Source organism: Anarrhichthys ocellatus, unplaced genomic scaffold (genome assembly GCF_004355925.1).
Source record: "Anarrhichthys ocellatus isolate YVR2014 unplaced genomic scaffold, GSC_Weel_1.0 scaffold14, whole genome shotgun sequence".
In the NCBI taxonomy this organism is placed as follows: domain Eukaryota; kingdom Metazoa; phylum Chordata; class Actinopteri; order Perciformes; family Anarhichadidae; genus Anarrhichthys; species Anarrhichthys ocellatus.
In genome coordinates, this window is record NW_022280044.1 from 7,801,237 (window position 1) to 7,821,137 (window position 19,901).

Consider the following 19,901-nt stretch of genomic DNA (forward strand, 5'->3'; position numbering starts at 1 on the left):
AACAACCACTCTGTATCACGCAATTCAACTCAACTCAACAGCACCACAAGATAAATCCTCCCAAATGAACATGAAGTTGAATCAACACCTCTCAGAAACAGTTTCAACAACAACTGAACACGAAAAGCTTCTGGAAGGGGAAGTTATTGCAGGTCCGTTGTATTAGAATGCATTATCTTTAGATAGGTGTACCTCGTAAACTCAGTGCACTAATGAAGAATAAATGACTCCAATTGAACTGGGTTATCATCATAGTACCCTTTAGAGTCCATACCAGGGCAAAAACATGACAATGGCAGGACTCCTAACAGCTTGAGTGAGAGCACTGAATAAAAAAAAGACAAGTTATATTTATACAAATTGATGAACAGCATCTGAGGGAAGAAAATCTGCTGCAGTCTGGCCATTTGGGCTGGAGTAAATGTGAGAGAACATGCGGTAAACTTGAGATTTGCGAACAGCTGGATGATGGTGCTTGAGCTGTTAGGAGTCATTTATGCTCATTTTCTGCCCTGCTTGAAACTGGAAAGAACAGTCTGCGTTATTGAAGTATTTTGTGAAGTGTGAAATGTTTTAACTGACCTTTAAGTTGTCTTTTAAGATTAACTCATAAAAAGATAACTTTCACCTTGAATTCCACTTAAAAAACGATGCGGTACGATGCGTGCACGGCAACATCTCTAACTTTGTTTTGGAAATAAACCAATCGCACCAGACTCAGTGACGTGCCAGCTCATTACGTTAAACATAATATCCTTTGTTTTTATCACCCTTTAAATATATAGCTAAAGGTGCATTTGGCTCAATGTATTTTTATGGCGACACAAAATAAACAGCCTTAGTGATACGTTGCTCCATTTAACAAAGAGTCTTACACAGCTAAATGCAAAATATTGATTTTCTTATATCCAGGGAGCTATAACACTTGTACAAGCCGCACAAGGTCAAAGGCTTTCTCTTCGGTGTGTTGGTGCCCAACTCTGTTTCATCAGCACACAATGTGCGACATTTATGTATGCCTGTCTGTGCCACTTCAAAGAAAATGTAAAGTTGCAACATTTAGTCTGTCATCAAAAAATTGGATTGTATTGGCAGCAGCTGGAAAAGATGAAAACAGACAGAGAAAAAAAAAGAACATTATTCTGTCCTTTGGCTTTTGTGGAGCACGGTGGTCGATGTTGTCTTTTGTCGAGGTGTCAGGATGTATGTCATCCAGGCTTCATCCATCTTTTGTGCTATCTCTTTTTCTGGGGCCAGATCTCACACACACACACACACACACACACACACACACACTCCTCTTCCTCTCTAACACACCGAGGGTTGTATCTTGAAGTGTCGGTGGCTGTGCTCGCTGGGGAGAACGCAGGTCCGCCTCAGGAATCTGCAGCTATTTGTTTTATAAGCATCCTCGTGAATAATGGTGGGGGTGTTTTGGTAAAGGTGGCGGGGCGCACCGGGGATGGCAGCACAGAAAAAAATGAAGTCCATCATATGAAGGCTGGAGGCTGGGTCGACTCCGAGAGATTTTCATGTCTGTTAACTGGTGGGAAACAAAGCAGCTAATAGGGCCCAGACATGGAAGCCTTTGCCTCCAGAGACAGCTGATTCACTTACTTCTTTTATTTCTGTGTCCTGGATTTAGTTTAAAAAGTTAGTGATCCTGCAGGCTGACATTGTGCATCTGTACAACATAAGCTTTATGCAATATTTATGTCATTTGACCAACCTTGAATTGATTCAATTTTGACAATTTGTCTGACAATACAAGATGTATTGTTTGGCATGTTCTCTTTGTTTGCCCTTTGTTTGCTCCTACAGTCAGAACATAAGAAATGATGTACATAATAGACGGGTTATCCATTTAATACCTTTTAATTATTGCACTTTAGCTACTGCAATCAATACTGCAACATAATCCCGTCCCGCCGTAGTTTCCTCTTCACAGTCACAAGCCTACTTAGCTTTTAGATGGACAACGGTGCATTATTTTCACCCCGAGCCCGAGGAAAGCCATAGCAGGTCCCAGCTGCAGCAGGGCCTCAAGGAGAGTGTGTCTGCGCGTGTGCCGGTGAGTGTGTTTGTGCATGTATGTGGACTAGAAGTCTCCTAACAATGTTTCAAGAGCCTAAGGAGCTCCCAGTCACCAATCTGAGCTCTGACTGCGTGGCAGGATTTCAGCTGCCGGAGGATAACAAGCAGAACAATTTACAGTCTCTCTGTCATGGTATTACCCCGGCGGCTTATGTTAGAAACAGGCCTGCCATTTGTGAACAGGAAGGGAAAGGGAAGAGGATGGTTTAAAAAAGGCTTTTGCTCATAAAAAGATTGTTATGCTGCATCAGTGGATTCACTGATGCCTTAATTATCTTGAAATATGTGTCCATAAAACATGAAATACATTTAGCTACACGTGGTTACACACAGCTATCTTACTATCCTAGGTAATACGGGTTTGTCCTCATGTTCCTCATCGGACACAGCATCACCATAGAGAGGACTCTATGAATTAGTTGGTCCACCATCAGAAGATTGTGATAATTGATTATCATAATTGAAAAAGAAATATTTTTGAGACCCTTGGCAACGGGATTTGCGGGACTTAAAAACATGAACTAGACAGAAACAGACACCCACCATAGCACTACCAGTAGTCAGAAAGCCCACATAGTGCCTAGGATGAAAGAAGTACGGGACAGTTGACTAAGTAAAATGGTCCAAAGTATTCTTCTCAGCAAAATGTAACTATCAAAGCAAATATTAAGGCAGATCCTTCGTTTCACAACAAGATCACATCCCCACTCGTCATATTTTGCCACCGGTGGCAGCCTTTTGCAGATCATCTTGACCCTGAAGCGGTCGCATTAGTTAGTAAAATGGTTTGGCTTAAATGAAGTTCGCTTGCAATGTAACACAAGCTACAGATGTTACGTAATGTGACTCAGTGGCATAGAGTCACGTCCTGTGACATAACTTCGTCAGTGATGATCACTCAACTTTTGATTAAACACGGGACACGAACGGCGGTCCTTAAAAGTCCTGTGTCGGTTTGACTCATTGATGTGTAAAAGAATACAGTCGCACACATGATGCAAAAACTAATTCAATGATTTCGCAACGTTTTGCCTTGTCTTCTTCAGGTGTCAATCATGGGGAGGAGAGTCCTCGAATCACAATACATGTAGTGGGAGGAGCACATAGCTTCCTGATTCATTAGGCATTTAAAAATTTGATCAGAACAACAGTTTTAATCAAAAGCTTGTACAGGCTCCTACAGTTTGTCCTATCCAGAACCCCTCCAACTCACCTTGAGCGCAATTCTCACTCTTAAATGCTACGTCTGTTTCTCTGTGTTAAATAATGACACAGATGGGTTTACTTTGGAGTTAGTTTAATGTCCAGTTCATCTCATACAGACGATAAACGGTGCCTTATGCGGTGGTATCAGACTCAGAGAGGCACTACAAAGCATTGGTATTTGACGCCCTGAGAGTGAGTTTCAGCAGAGACACGTCTGTTGTGATAACATCCTTTACCTGTAAGACATATTTTGATATTGTAAACTGTCACACAGTTTACAGCTGGCTAATGAATATGTATCAGTGCATCACAATTGTATTGTATATCCCATTCTGTAAGTCGTAGTAAAGCTGTCAGACAGATATTTTTAAACAATTAGATATATTTTTTCTGAATTACAGCCAAGAAATCTGTGGATCGCATCATTTTTAAAATGATATAGTTGCATAAGGCAAACACACATACTGGCTGTAATGTTTTACTTTATTACATATACTGTACATCTATTGTATACTACTGTCACTGTTGGGCAGTGACACTGAATGATACTGGATTTAACTGCTACTAATTGTAATACTGCACATTACCGTCAAACAGTAACCACTGACAAATGAGACAAGACAACCTGTGTCCCTACACTGTACGCATTCTGTCACACAGGACAGCCAGAATTGAGTAGTTTAGACATAATTAAATTTGAAGGGAGAATTTGTCACTCACAACCAAAAGACATGCGACTTAAGCTAAAAAGCTGTTTTCAGACGCCTTGAAGACATTCTGCGACATTTACATCTTTCAGAAGAGAGCTGACGCCTGGCGGAACCTTGTGGAACGTTACCTCAGCGTGACAGCCGTGGCGGTCGGGTCCGCCAGCTCCTAGATCACAGCGTCCCGTTACCGTGTTTATACAACACAGAGCACCGAGCCATCATCTTTTTTTTTTCGGAGAAGCAGCAGAGAGTTTCATCTCAGGAGAGTTATCGGAAGCTTCCAGCACTCCTGTACCAATCGAGTGCTAAGGTCAAGGAGGCTGCTTGTGTGGAGAGCGTCTTTAATTTCATCAGCAGAGAGAAGGTGACGTCTCTGCAGGGAAATGAGAGGGACGACAGCTGTGGCACGGCCCTGGCTGGACGCTTTGGAGAGGTCACGGCGAGGTCGTCTCTCGCAGCTCGGGTGCGATCAAAGCGTTATTTCATACCTGACACCTCAGAGACAGCCGGCTGCTGACACCTCGCACCTTCCCTCGTGTCTCGCTTTGGTACGCTACATTGTAGGCTGGATCCCGGAGGCCCGAGGGCACGAGGAAAGCTGTGTGACAGTGTTTCAAAGGGCAGTCACACCCCCTTGAGGAATGGCTGTAAATCTTAGTACAAGAGACGGCCACGGAGGAGAACAGAGGAGAAGAGTGGCGGGCTTTCTAAGTTCCATCATGTAGCATTTTAGAATCAAATTCCTTGAAAGAGCCCCAAAACTACTGAAGTCTCATCAGCAACACATACGCACACAAACCCCAGTTGTATTTAGGCACAGTAGTGATCTAAATGCTAATGTCAGTAAATGCTGGGTATCTGATTGCAGATGCATAGCAGCGACTTGTTGTGTGCTCCCATGCCGGCGCAGGACATGCATCCCCTACAGTCTTTGTGTTGTGTTCACCTGCAGCGGATGATCAGCCTGCCGTAGTCAATGCTACTTCTTTGAGGTGTGCTTGTTGTGTCGGGGCCCTGAGGCAGACAACACCCATTTAGTACAATGGGAATATCCGGATTGTGTTTTTATCTTAGAACAGATTGGTTGTGTTAGCTGTCTGCCTCTGAAATGCCTACGGTGCTTCACAGTTGCTGGGTACCTGGGTGCTGTTTTCAAGGTAGACAGCTTGTCTGGATGAGTGGCAGGTGCTGTGGTGGGAATTAGACCATCTGAGGGAAGGGAGGGCGGGATTTACACCTCTCACTCTGTCTGGAGACAAAAGGTGGCGTATTATAAATTGTAAATGTAATGTTCCTTCAACAAGACATAAGTCTTTTACAGATGCCAGATAGTCACAGTGTAACAGCCCAAACATGTTTCCAAGAGGCAGTATTTTCCCTGAAGAAGGATTTTATGTACCCCCCCCAAAAAAAAGAAAGAGGAAAGTAACGTGTGGTCTGTTAAAACCAGAGATAAGACTCATTTGTAGAGGCAGATCTTTGCTGTAGGCCATTCTTTCACTCTGTGACTCCGCATCAGGGGGTCAGCATTGGAGATAGCGCTGCAATCAGCCACCACATTGAGCAATCACCAGTGCATCCATAAAGAGGGTCTCCATTTGAAATGATGTGAGCTTCATTTCTTACTAAATGTTTGAAAAAAAAGGGAAGTGCTACTTTTTTTTTTCAGACATTTTTATATTGTATTGTTGTATCGCTGCTGAGTCTGCGTAATCCGAGCATTCACTGGGACAATTTCATCCACATTTTACTTTTTTCAATCTTGTGCTAAGAATATATGAAAAGCACTGTTACACAAGGAATTATTTTTGCTGAAGGATTCGCAGTACAACCCCGTCTCCCATTCAACTAAACTGCACTCTCAACAAGTTAAGTTGAAGTGTACAATATGCATTAAATAGGCTAATAGAAGAACAGCCGTTTCCTTCCACATCACACCGACGCTGTAGCCTAATACCTCTGCAGCCCCTCGTAATGCACTTCTCGATTTCATCAAATTTATCACAGAGGACGGGAAGAGTAATGGCAATGTAAGAAAACAAAGTCCACGAGGGACGTGTACTACATCATTCAGATTTAACACCGCCATCTGTTTCGTGTTGCCCAGGAAGGGCAACATCAGTGCTGAAGACGAAGCATTTACAGAGATGACAGATACTCTGGAGAGGCAGGGTCTTTACCTGTGGAAAAGTAGATCTGGAATCAGGCGCCTGATGAAAGAGACGCCCTCCTCTGTTGTGTTTGCCTCTCGTGGTCCACGCCTGTGCTTTAGACGGATGCGTTTGTTTTTTCTTGGCCAGTGAAGTTTGGGGAAACGCAAACCAGCGGACGCCTTCTGCTAATGAATGTCAAATCAGCGGCTGACCTATTTAGAAAGTCAGAGCATTTTCACACCTATGACAGGGCTACGCCTGGAGTGAGATGTTTGTGTTCATGCAACCAGCTGTGCACTTCTGACAAGGCGACGCTGTGATTCGGAGTCAATGATGATAAATGTAGAATGTACGAGGCAGTGGAGAGGGTTTTTGAGGTTAAAGTTTACTTTTATCTCATACTGCTTTAAACTTGGCAACATATCTTCTTTTTTTTCTTTGCTTAATTAAAGGATCCTGAAAACTTCAAATAAAGCCAGTGACTGGAGGATGTGCCTTCAATGTTTCATGTACATGATGATACAGCTTTGTATGGAGTATGCCTACATCAAGCTGTGCGTTAACTTCATATTTGAACAAAACAAGCAGCGTGTATGCAGGCAATCGGCTTGAAGTTGCCGTGTAAGACAAGTCATTCAATCTTTCCAAAAAAAACAATTAAACTAACCAAGCTGTCTGCCTGTGTAGCAGTTAGCTGTTAACAATAAAAGCGGTGTTATCACTGCAGCAAAATGCAAGATTAGCCGTGGACAGACACAGAGGTGCACATTCACTCACGCACGGTCGCACGCGCACACACAAGCGTTGAGCACGATTCTCCTGGCGGGGATAATAATGATCTACAAAGCAACTGCTCCTCTACTTAAATTGTTCTCCCCTAGAGTCCCTTTCTGTGATAGTACTGTACTTTACACTGAATATGTTATCTGTGTTCTGGCATTCAAAAATAAAGCTCTTTTTCAGTTCAAATTCTTGATGTTTGCACTGCACACTGCTGGTTGATGATAAATGTGCTGAAGGACAATAGGGGCTGTCTAACTTTTGGCCACACAAAGCACAATTTTACCGGAATCTTTGACCTTCAGGATGTGTCTCTCAACACTCACCGGTCTCTGTAATTGAGAAGAGAAAGTAACTACAGAGAGAAGTTGTGTAGCATTATTGATAACATGTCACCTCAGAAATTAGAGGCGCCTAACAGCTTTTGCTGCACTCGTCTCCTTTGTGAAGAGAGAAGGTCTGCAGTGGCAGCTCTCAGCACAGCAAAGTAGCAAAGTACTATTATTGGTCCTCTCTGCCTTCAGCAACAGAGAAACCTCAAGAGTAAAAAGAGTTGTTTTTTAAACAGGTTTGTTTGTGAGGTAAACAGTGAAAATGAATGCAGTGAAAAATGCTGACCGCCTACAACATGTAAGCAAGCCTCAGAAATAGTGAGAGCATTGCTGTGCAGCAACCTTTGTTTGTTTTATTTGGATGTTTTTTTTATTTTCTATTGTTGAATATATGACCCAGAGTCGGACAGGAAAGCCCAAGATTACCCAATATTTCACACGCTTCCTAATATGTCTGTAAGCACCTGTGAATTGTGGCAAATAGATTTTCTGACATTCATAAAAATTGCTGTTTATTTTGAAGGAGACCTCTCTGGAATACACCCCTGCATTTTGGCATTGTGGGAAATCAAATTATTTAGCATCCAGTCAGGTCTTGTCTCGGGGTACACAACATGACGAGCCGAAACATGCACTCAGCTGCCACGGTCCTCTCTCCGTCTCCCCGTCCTCTCCCTCTATACGTCTCTGTTGGCCGGTGAATGGTGTCAAGGATATTGCAGCGACATGACACCCGTGGCAGAGCGCATGGTGGCTCCTCTCCCGCAACAGCTGACTGGAAGCCTCTCGCCCAGAGCAGCTGGCCTCGCTTCTTGGACGGAGACTACGTTAGCACGGGCGGGAAGCCTTGTTTGCTGCTGCTGGCTTAGCATTGTTTGTAGTTGAATTATGAACTGTGTAAAATTCATGCTCAGCCTGACTTTAGGCTCAAGCCTCTGTTGGGAGCTTTTTTCACATCTCACTGAGCCGCCGCAGTACTCTTCAAACGATTCCTCTCACTATCCTCAATTTAGACTGTTGTCTTGTCCATGCTTACCAAGAAATGACTGCAGAAAACAATAAAAAAATCAAACATTATCAGAGGGGCGTTATCAGAATACAATACAAGAAGACATATTTCCTCACTTTCTTTCTCTGGTATTTAGTAATGCAGAAAATGTAACATAAATGTGTTTTTGTTTCTTTCTCAATGCCAGCACAATGCAGGTGAATACAGTATGTGGGGATCACACCATAGATTATTTACAATTTTCAACAAACTAAAAACAAAGTTCTCAAATGACCCCATTACTCTGTATATCCTCAAAACACCTTTAATAACGGTTTAAAGGCACCACACAGTCACACTAATAATAGTACCTCTCAGAATTAGAGGTGACACTGAGAAGTTCAGTTTGACAGCGAATTATAAATAAAAATGAAAATGACGATAATAATTACTAAAAGGTGTAATCACTGCGCAGCTTCTCTTTATGAAGCAGATACTGCTCAGAGCAGACTTAATAGCAGACAGAATTAGTAGAGATTGATTTCCTGGAGTGTTGCAAACTGTGGTGTAATTTGATCGAGGAGTGGAGTGTCTCAACCTCTCAGACCTCAGTTGGGCTTTTTAAGATCACACTGCAAAAAAAAGCTACGGTAACTGGAGTAAAATGTACTCCGTTACTTCCACCGCGGTGTGTCATTACTGTCACCTCTTTGCCCTCAGCAGTCGGGCGGTGTTGATGTGGTGTGTCGGGGTTTTTCGATGGTGCCTTCAGCTCCCTAATCCGGCGAGCAGAGAGGTGCTGCTGTCGCTGACAGACTGACTGACAGGCAGGGCGGAGAGGACCCAGCTGTGATGGCTGGTGTCGGCTCAGTGGCAGCCTTATGATGAATTACCTCTCTTGAATGATAGCGCGGTTACTGAATGATACTGACGCAGGATTGTTCTGTCAGCATCTCGACGGCGACCGCAAATAAAAATAAATAAATAAGCGAGGAATGAACCCGCTCTGCAAATCGCCTCCCCATCTTTTTATTTTTCATTAAAGTTGCCACCTCTCATAGATCTCCATATGCAGTGATATGGAACTGGAAGTTTGTGCAGAAGTACGTTGGAGGAAATTGCCTTATAACGCCACAAATGTGGCAGAACTTCTGAGTGATTGAAAGCTGCCTTTAGTATATAGAAATGTCTTTCCATGTGTTTTTCTTTATTGCCACTGGAGAAATTATGGTATATGTCATGATAAATGTTACTTTGATGTTCTACCATAAGTTACATCGAGACAGAATGCGTTGTTTTCTTGTTTCATATTCTGATATTCACCTTTCTGCTTTGTCTGTTTACAGCTCAGATGACTACTACGAATACGGACAAAGTGAGGAGTCGTATGATTCGTATGGTGAGTTGCAGTCCTTTCTTTCGCCAATATACCTTCTGGCAATTGTCACAACATCAATTCATAGTTCCTCACTCAGCAGTGCTGGCCTCATTTAAAAAAAATTTTAAATAATATCCATATCATTTCTGAAGAAAATTACAAACCCTACCTTTTAATTAGTATTTCATCTAACATCAACTTATTATCCAAACATTAATGCACTTTCACCTGAAGGTTCTGACGGGAAGGAGAGAAGTTAAGTTAAGCAGGACAGAGTGTCTCTCTTTGAGCTCTCGTTGACATTTTTGAGCATTGTCGGATGACACGTGATCATTAAGTCACTCGTTCTGTTAAAAGCTTCTTTTAGCTCTTTCCGGTAACTTCTGACATTGTCGGCTCCCTTAGGGCGAACTCAGCTTGAGTCGTTTTTCTCTCCGTCTCTCTCTCTCTCTCTCTCTCTCTCTCTCTGCCCCTCTCTCTCTCTGCCCCTCTCTCTCTCTCTCTCTCTGCCCCTCTCTCTCTCTCTCTCTCTCTGCCTCTCTCTCTGCCTCTCTCTCTCTCTGCCTCTCTCTCTCTCTCTCTCTGTCTGTCTCTGTCTCTCTGTCTCTCTCTCTCTCTCTGTCTCTCTCTCTGTCTGTCTGTCTGTCTGTCTGTCTGTCTGTCTCTCTCTCTCTGTGACACTGGATCATCTCAACACACCCCCTTTGGCTGCAGTGGGTCATAATGGCTTCTTTTGCCAGTCTCAAACCGTCTTTCATTTGAAGCATTTTCTCTGTAAAAGTCTCTTTTCCTTTATAGTCAGGCTACTTGAGCAGTACCTTCAGCACGAGGCGGGCAGAGGCAGACATGGCAGAGCTCTGAGAGAGAGAGCTGGCGTGTAGGATTCAAAGTTAGTCAGTCTTTGTAGTAGCCTATTGGAACCCATGTGGAAGAGGTTTCTTCAGATGTTTTTCCAAGATCGATTGCAGGCCTCTTTCAGCTTATTGGGATGTCTTGAGCTCGCAGTTCGCAATTCTTTCATATTTGAAAGTTAGGCTTTCTCAGCTGCAAGAAAAATCATTTGTTTTTATAAATCACTCAATAAAACCTGATGAGTTGAATTAGAATGAATTAAATAATTACACAGCAACAAGACAAACTTGTTATTTGACACGTGAGGCAAAGCCTACAAACATTACAACAGGCATGTACACCAGTAAGTCATTTCCAAATTCAAGTCATCGCATTTATTATCATAGAGTGCTCGAGTACTAAAGCTGCAGTGGGCCGCTCATCAGAACTGCATGTCTGTAGGTCGACTGTCTTCAACTCCCAGTTCTGAATGAAATTGCAAGTGACGGTTACATTTGTGGCTGTACCGACTAGTTTGGAACATGGACATTCAAATTATTATTAATAACATTCAGAAACATTGCATGCAGGCTTGCATTCCCAGTTCTCTCTCCCTCACACACAAGGCGAGCGACGCAGCGCTCTTTAGTTGTCTCAGTCCAAAAGTCAAAATTTGTTGATGAAATAATTTCCAAATTTCACATGTTTTTAACCAACCAATATTCAGTTTTAATGAATATTTGTTGGCAATTAGACTTTCAAAAAAACCCAACTCAAAGCGGCGGTCTAGACTTCCACGCTAGCTCCATATGACTCCATGGTACGAGTGGTCAGCCCTCAATTTCACTGTGCCTTCACTGCTCTTCTCCACTCTTGTATTTGCATGCATGTTTGTGTGTGTATGAATGTGTGTGTGTGTGTCTCTGGGAAGCAAAGAAAAAGTGCAAAGGCATTAAAACAGTCATAGCCAGCACCTCATTAGCACAGTATACCAGGATGTTGACATGAAGACATGTCTTTGTATTTTCTTTCACATCATTAAGTTCATTGTCCTCCGCTAAAGCTAATACAGGGCAGATATTGGTTGATCCCTGTAATCCCGTCACCAGCTAACACAATGTTTAACCTATTTAAACTATATAGTTTCACAAGTTTATTCAGGCCCTGTTTTCAAACCAAAAAACCTGTTTAATGTCAGCTAAACAGACTAACTCTGTTTAAGGCCACTCCCAATGACTGGTCTCTGCTTTAGAGGCTGATTATCATGTCTGGAACGAGCTGCGAATGACTCCAGTTCCCACAGAAGTCAGACACAGTTTACACCTCTAATTTTCAACAATAGTGTCAACCTTCGACAAGATACAGTAAAAAGTGGGCCGAGGACATATTTGCTGCAGAGTGCACCTGACTGATAACAGAGCTAACGTAGAGTTAGGTGCAGCAGGCCGAGCTGCTGTACAGCTGAAGGTTGATCTTTCTCGAATAGTGTATTTGTAGTCTTTGTGTGAACCAGAAAATACAAGATGTACGATATAAAACATTTATTTAGATTCAGGTTCAGGTGACCTATTTAATTATTTAAAATAAAATATATTTTCACGATGTAAATGATGTTGTAAATGCAGATGTAGGATTACAGTGTTGATTTGGATTGTGTTGGATTCGTTTGTATATTTATGTCTGCTGAGCTACAAGCTTTAAATAAAATCCAAGATTTTTTAAATGCAATATAAATTATTTAAAAACAGATTCATATTATTTTGTATTTTTTTACTTAGAGACTGACTGCAAATGGATAACGTATTTATAACCATAAATCTATTCCGCATTATTAAATGTATTGTTCATCTCGTGCTTTTGGAGATTTTAATGTGTTTTCGAAAGCTAACCAAAACTTTTCCCAACTTTTCCGACCACACAAGTAGAAGAACTGAGCACCTTCAACTCATGAGAGCGCTTTCCACATGAAATGAAAAGTGCTGCCTCTTGGGTCACACAGAAAGAGGGCGACGGTTCAAAGGAAACAGATAAACAGCGTTGAAGTGCACCCTTGTTATCGAAACACAAGGTTACCTTGGTCTATTTCTTCAAAGTGACTGTCAGTGAAAGGGTGACAGGTTTAATTAAGGGGTATTGGCTATGTGCTGCCAACAGAGAGCCTGTACGCAGAAAAAAAAAATCCCTTTGTGAGCCTCAGCTCTGGGGAAGTCTCAGCGCTGGCTGAAGATCAGACAAAGGGTGCCATCGATAGTGGCACTTTCACATTGACAGTACCAGGGGGGTGAACACGAGGCTGATTTGGGCTAATGGTAATTGTGACCTTTTTTGCTGGGAGCCACTAAACGGGTCCTTTTCAAGTAGCTATTTGATTCTCACATTCAATTATCTGAGATGCATCCTTCCAGTTGAAAGTCAAGCTTCTTGGCGTGAGTCACCGTTTGTGTTCCCGGCTTGAAGCGGTGCTTTTGTTCTGAGATGAGCACCATCGATACCAGACAGTCAAAGTGCTCGCAACTTCCAGCTGTATCTTCATCGGAGGGTGCATTTTTTACAATGTTTGTGTACAGCTTGATAGACTTGCATGGGGGTTGTTATGAATGAATGATTTAAAAATAACGCCTCTGTCACACCCCCCCCCCCCCCCCCCCATCTGTTTCTGCTCTTTTCTTCTTAACCAGGACTGGAAGAGTGGACAAACAATCGTGCCAAGGCACCGCCAGCACGAACAACCAAGGGAGTGTACAGAGATCAGCCGTACACCAGATATTGAACTGTTTATACAACCTGCACCTGAGTCCTCATGGCTGTTTCAACCCAAGTAATGGATTTTTTATGGACGCTCCCCCCTTTTTAGAATTGAAAACTAAACAGCTAAATAATACAAAAGAAATGGTGATCGTGAGACACTGAATGAGTTTCCAAAAATGGCATCCCCCTGATTATAAAAACAGGCTTCCACTGGGTAAAATGTGTAAAGCAATTTCGGTAATCTACCCTCTCCTCCAGGAGAAATTGACTGGACGTTGAGATTAAGAAAGACTCCATAGTACATTAAGTTTCTCTCTCAGCTATGTAATTGTGGAGAATGACATTGCACCAAGCTACTTCACTTGGTAATGATTGGTGATGATTCACTATAGGCTGTCAATACAACAATTCTACACAGCTGCCAGTGCAACTTAATGTATTACCCTCTATTCTTCAAACATTGATCTGCGTGGTTGGTCACTTTAAAATGTCGTAGCTTAGTTCTAGGGAAGTGCAGTACTGTAGATATTTTTTTTCTGAGGGGTAACGGGTGAAATTGTGTCCCTTGTAAATGAAACATTTACAAACTGAAAGAGAGAAAAAGTCATACTGTATACACAATGCTTTGCTGTTTCCTCCTTTTTGTAAATTAATTGTTAAATTAGTGTTAAAGGGCTTATAAAAGCATTGTGTGCATCTGTGGATATGTCGGCTGTTTTATTCTGAAAAGCCCATGTAGTTGTTCATGATTATGCCCCCCAAAACATCCAATTAAATACATATATAAATAGTCGCTCATACCTTATGCACACCAACATGTATAAATAGCCACTCATACTTCCTGTACACCGAAACAACCAGAGCAGTAAAACAATCCACAGGCTTTTTAATTTTTGTGATTTTTTTAAGATGCTCAACATAAGTAATTTTGATGTAATTTTTTGATTTGATACAAGATGACTTTGTAGGCATAATAATCAATTTTAAGATGCTAAATCACATGCTGGTGAATTTGTAATCATGTCCATCTGGAGATCTGTTCAACGATAATGATTTTCAGCTTATGTAAGCCCTTTAATATTTCTTCTTTGTTGATGCTCAATAAACATTTTGAAAGAAACCACTTGTGTTCGAGAGAATAATTATGGACTCATAAATACGACTCATAATTTAAACTAACTAAAATGAAAAAAAGCTGGACACGTTGGGAATTTCTACCCGATAGGTAGAGGCCTGTAATGAATTTAAACACAATGTATATCCTCATAACTAAGTAAGGGAAAAACAACACATGCCGTGGCATAAAATCCAAAGTGGTAGCAAGATGGCATTACCCGAAAAAACTGCTTACAAAGAGTAGAAACAGCAAATGGCAGTTTCTGACCTTGTAGATAAGAACGGTCTCCTATTGGTATTTGAGCGCCATGTGATGCATTTTGCTGGAAATCTCTCCAACCGAGATGTAGAGGATTTAGCGATAACGACTTTGCCGCTCCTGAAACCCTATCCGCTCTGTTTGTTCATATAATTCGATGTGAAGCGAACGGCTGATCACGTCAAGCATCATCAGTAAACACACATTAACTCTGTGAGTGTTTACCCCGACAGAAGCGGCTGGCAGCGCTGCACGAAAGCCTCCTTGACCTCTAGGCCATGTTCGGTTCAGTGCAGGGGGTGGGATTGCTCTCTCTTCTTGTTTTGCTCTTTCTGTTCTCCTTCGGTCATGTGACCCTCTCCCAGTCGTTTAAAGAGCCTGCCTTTGCCCCGTCCATTAAAGAGACTCTAAATGAGCCCCAGCTGACCTCCGCAGAGAGAGGATGGCAGTAGCTGTTTAAAAAGACCTCCGTCCCACAAGGTAAACAACCTGACCCAGTTTAACCTCTCCCCTAACGTAGTTGAACATAAACCCTCTCTAAACTTAAATGTAACATGTTTTCCTGTCTCTGTTAAGTCCGTAATCTAGCCGCAAACCTGGGAATAATTAGATATCTGTAACAAAAAACTGTAAAAAAGTATGATAAATAGCAGTAATATTTCAACGAACTGTATAGTGAAATAACTTTATCCTAAGACTTTGATAAAATATAGCCTCTGCTACAATAATTGAAACATAAAATGTGTTGTGTCATGGCATTTGTTTTCATAATATTAGTTGTAAAATATGTTTATGTTGTGAACTTGCATGGTCATGGTGTTTTTATGCTCCTTTTTTAGGCCGATTGCCCGGCTAGACCAGGCCATCCGTCCAATCATCTCATTGGTGGTAAAGGTATGTTGTTTTCTGCATTACCTGTCACATGATTATGATGGTGTGTTGCATGCAAAACATTCAAATATTCTGAAAGCATGAGGTCTCAAAAGGATCATAAATATTGAAACAAGGCAGTGTCGGCCAGCGCTTGGGGATTCTTGAAACGCTTCCAAGAAGTCTTCAGAAAAACGGTCAATAGTTTAACAGTTATTTCAATTATTGATAGAGGCATGTTGTGTCGATGTTGTACTTGTAAACATGATAATATACTGAAAATCAAATAAGGGTCAAATGAAGGCCAAATATATTGTTAGCTTCAAGGTTGGATCAGGCGACTCTTCCGGATTCTAGAAAGGCTTCCAAGACAAAATGGTCAATGGCTTAATTTCAGTGTTCTATATATATGATCAAATGTCTTGATCTAAACAAGCAGCTAAATAAGGGTGTCTACAATGATTTTTTCCCCATGTTAACAATCCAACAACAGATGAAGGGGTGACCCCCAGAGAAAATCTGGAACGATAGTCAAACCTGTTCAAAGTACAAAATGAAATATTCTACAGAGGACACCGTGTTATGACGTATCAAATATTAATGTGACTTTGAGGCAGCTTGATGTTCTCCTGATGGATATTTAATGTTGAAAATATTATCCCGGCCCTCGTGAAATCCTTCAGAATTGGCCCCTATAGTTTGGAGACTCGACCCTCAGCTCCAATCCCTCAGCAGCAATCCCCTTGGGGGGGGGGGGGATTGCTGTTCTGCTGGACTCCCTGCCTCACTTTGTACCTATGCAATTAGTGTATAAGAGCACTCTGCGTCATCTCAACCGCAACGGGGTCCCTGTTGCTGCACTTTGAAAATGACACACCGTGCTTGTATTAATTGGAGAAACGTGATGCCTGACTGCATTAGCCAGAAAAAGCTTGAAGTGCGGATACCAGGATGTGACAAAAGAACACTCCTGAAAATGTCTTTTGCTCTGCTTTTTCTTTTGTTTGAAGCTCATGTTGTTCGTCTTTCTCTTCTTTCCTCTCTTAATAGATTTGACCAACCGCACTCGAGCTTCCGTCCAAATATTCAAGCCCACACGGTGTCAAACGACACCACAAAGGATCTCCTCGACCTCGAGTGACCTGTTGAGATGCAGAAAAAGGGGGAAAAAGATAACGCATGTATCACACGTCGTCGTTCTCCGGTGAAAGGAAGGGGCAGCGGGAACCCGTGAGGCAAATGGAGTTCCTCATCCTCTGGGACGATCTGTCTGAGAATATTTCCTTGAGAGCTTCCCCGGTTCTGTATACATTTGACATACACACAGGAGTGCTCTAAACTGATTCTGAACCTGCCCTGTGTCTCTCTTGATTTAGACTGTTGTTGAGAGGATGTGTCCCCATTTACATTAGACAATGCCCACTAGGGAGGATGAGTAAATCAATAATGCAGTATGCTAAGTGTATGACATATTTATAGCAAAGACACTTCTAATCTCATATTGTTATGCTCATTAACCAATATCTCATCCACTCCGATGAATAAATAATTCACCAAGTGCCTTATTGTTGCATTATGACAGCTTTAGATGTTTAGTCCTGTTGCCAGAATTAAAATATGGGGCAGTGCAATAGAAAATGTAGCTTTTTTTCCTCCTTTTATGCTGTTTTTTGGTTTTCTGTATGCATTACCACGGAACTGGAAAACACCAGCCAGCCCCACACTAGAGTACAGTCTATTCCAGATGTATTGCTTAATCAGAATCGACTTCAGTGGATATTACAATTCCAAAATAGCTTTCTAACGGATAGAGAGCTTCATTCTGCCTTGTGCATAAGTCCAGATAGGCTGATCCGTATTCCACACAGTTGTATGTCCTCAGTGGCTGACAATAGTTTTCCATTAGAGGAAGTGATTCTCTCCGGCGCTTCGGGCCAAGCCTCAGACAATAACACGGCGACCTAAAGCTTGCATCTCGGGCTCCCGGAGTCAAGTCTCATCACCTCCGGGGGCTGATTCCCCCTCTGAGGTGGCTTTGCGAGACAGGCTTATCTGAAGTAAGCTTGTCCAAGTTAATAAAGTAAGAGCGGCTTATTTGATTAACAGTGCATACAAAGGAGGATGCTGTGATCTGTCACTGGGAGTGTCCATATCAACACTGAAAGACAGATCGATGGTTCCCAAACATTGGGTACTGGGACCACTAGTGGTGTTTTTAAAAGGCTTCTTACTATAAATGATGACACATGAACACACAATGTTCGACCAAAGTTTTGTCTCTTTCAAATGATTTCTGTATTTGTCTTTTTTTTTTTGCTATTGATTTTGTGTGGGTACGGTTCTGTTGGAACGTGATGTCATGTGTTTTTGTGCACCAATCAGAGTTTAGCGACATCATCATTTAAATGTTGCGGGGTTGTTTGCTGGTCAGCACCGTCAGTCAAATCGGATCAGACCACACCCACACAGTCCTGACAAAGTAGAGAACAGTTTCCAAGAGTCAGAACAGAAGATTGTTACAGAGGCAATTGAGAACAGAGACACCCCACTGAGACTTGATGTCCTGTATCTGTGTCACGTGGGTTTCGCCCATGCCCCGCCCCTTTAGGAGACTCCCAAATAACCAAAGAAAACATTGGGCCCACTGGGTACCATACCATGTCAAACCATTTGCGGAACTTGTAATGCATTGTTATAGAATATCTTTGATTGTTACGACACTCACGTCTGTATGGTAAAGCCAGCGGCCAGTTAGCTTAGCATAAAGACTGCAAATAAGGGGAAACGGCTAGCCCGGCCCTGTCTAGCGGTAACAAAGTCCACCTACCAGCTCAGTAATTAGAATACAGTATGTATTTTGTTTAATCAATACAAAAGTGTAAATACAATAATTTGCCAATTTGCTGAAGACTATTTCTTGGATGAGTAACGTCCTGGAGGGTCCAGTGGTTGTTTTTACACATTGTTGTTTGTACTTATTAAACAAAAGAAATATAACATCTTATTTAGTGAGCGTTGGAGGTGTGCAGATTTTGTTACAGCGCTTGTTTCTTATTTCTTAGCTTATTTAGTCATGACCATAACAGAAATCCATACAATGTTTCAATTCAAGTATTCAGATGCTTTAAAGTCACTATGTATATGTATAACCTGTATGTGATTATAATATCCGTGATGATATTTTAATGGTATATGATTTTGTTCGTTGGAAAATTAGACAATTGATCTGTTATAAATTGGTGCAGTTTATGTGTCGCTTTCGGCCCTTTTTTTCCCTCAATGTCCTCAGGTCAGATATGTGTGGTCAGGAGGGAGAGTGTCTTTTATAAACTGCCAAAGTCAGACATTTTAAAGTTCCAATCAAAGTGGTTTTAATTTCATTCCTTTCAAAGCAAATACAGGAAGAGATAGTTCACGACTACTACCAGCAACTTTCAATATTACATACCCATGTATAACTGATTTTGGTCAGTTGTATATATCATTTTTTTATTTAATTTTTTACAACAATGGCTTTTTGATTGTGTAAAGTGTGCTTAGCCACCTGTATTCCTCTTAATCATGTCCAGGGTCTAAAGTGGCTGTCTCCTGCCTTTTGTTCTGTAATTAACTGGAGCGCTCCTAATCTTACTGAGATCAAAAACACCCTGATCAATGTTGAGGTGCTCCTTCATCTCCTTTGGAAGTGAGCACTAATGTGACCAACGGTGCTGAATGCTAAGTGGAACCTCAGATTATGAAGGATCAATCGTTACACAATAGCAACAATACAGAGAATGTACCGGCATTATGTTGAGCAATGGAAATCTTTTCAATTACAATATACCCAATAAACGTCTTTCTCATGCGCATGCTTATTTTTGTGATTACTATTTTAATCAATGAACAAGAGGTGAAATTTTCATGTGCTGTTACACAGTTATCACCGATTCAACAAGTTAATAGTTTGTAGATATCCTTACTACGAATAAAGTTTTCCCAGAGTTTTAAAAAAAATGTTCTTTTGTCAAAATGCGTTGTGATTGTGCAGTTCTGACTGCAATGTGAGGCTTCTCTCCCTTTGATACCACACTTCAAAGTCAGTATATATGAACGCTGCACTGTGTCATGTTGGGAAACAAATCGCGGAGGCAATTTCCACGTCCCGACTGTTGAGGATTGACACTCTGTAAAGAAGTCTGAACTAAATGTAGTTTTAATAACTCAGAGGGGAAAGCTCGTGGAGAGTATTGGCAGTCGGCTTGTTTTCCTAACTTAAAGACTCCACCACTGCAGGGATATTGTTTACCTTGATACGCCCTTGAAATAATAGTTTCAGATCAAATAACTCTGTGTTGCAAAGGCTGTCTCCGTCTCCAACCTTTTAAATATTGTATGTTTCCCTCCGCTGCTGCCTTGGATGCATCTCTCCCCTCATGTAAATGCTCCCCCCCCCC

The 19,901-nt window shown here is 41.7% G+C and overlaps 1 protein-coding gene across 4 annotated transcripts in view; it reads left to right on the forward strand.

Moving 5' to 3' along the window:
• The window catches only part of khdrbs3 (KH domain containing, RNA binding, signal transduction associated 3), an 88,849-nt gene extending 69,007 nt beyond the window's left edge, over positions 1-19,842 (forward strand). Inside the window, exons 8-11 of one of the 4 annotated variants that reach the window (XR_004212996.1) lie at positions 9,610-9,662; positions 13,151-13,290; positions 15,435-15,489; positions 16,516-19,842. Coding sequence is in view for 3 of the 4 variants with exons in the window: in XM_031853737.1 (XP_031709597.1) it covers positions 9,610-9,757 (148 nt within the window). In the remaining variant the exon portion in view is untranslated. The other 3 variants (XM_031853739.1, XM_031853738.1, XM_031853737.1) reach the window with 3 other exon arrangements.
• The last annotated feature ends 59 nt before the right edge of the window (positions 19,843-19,901 follow it).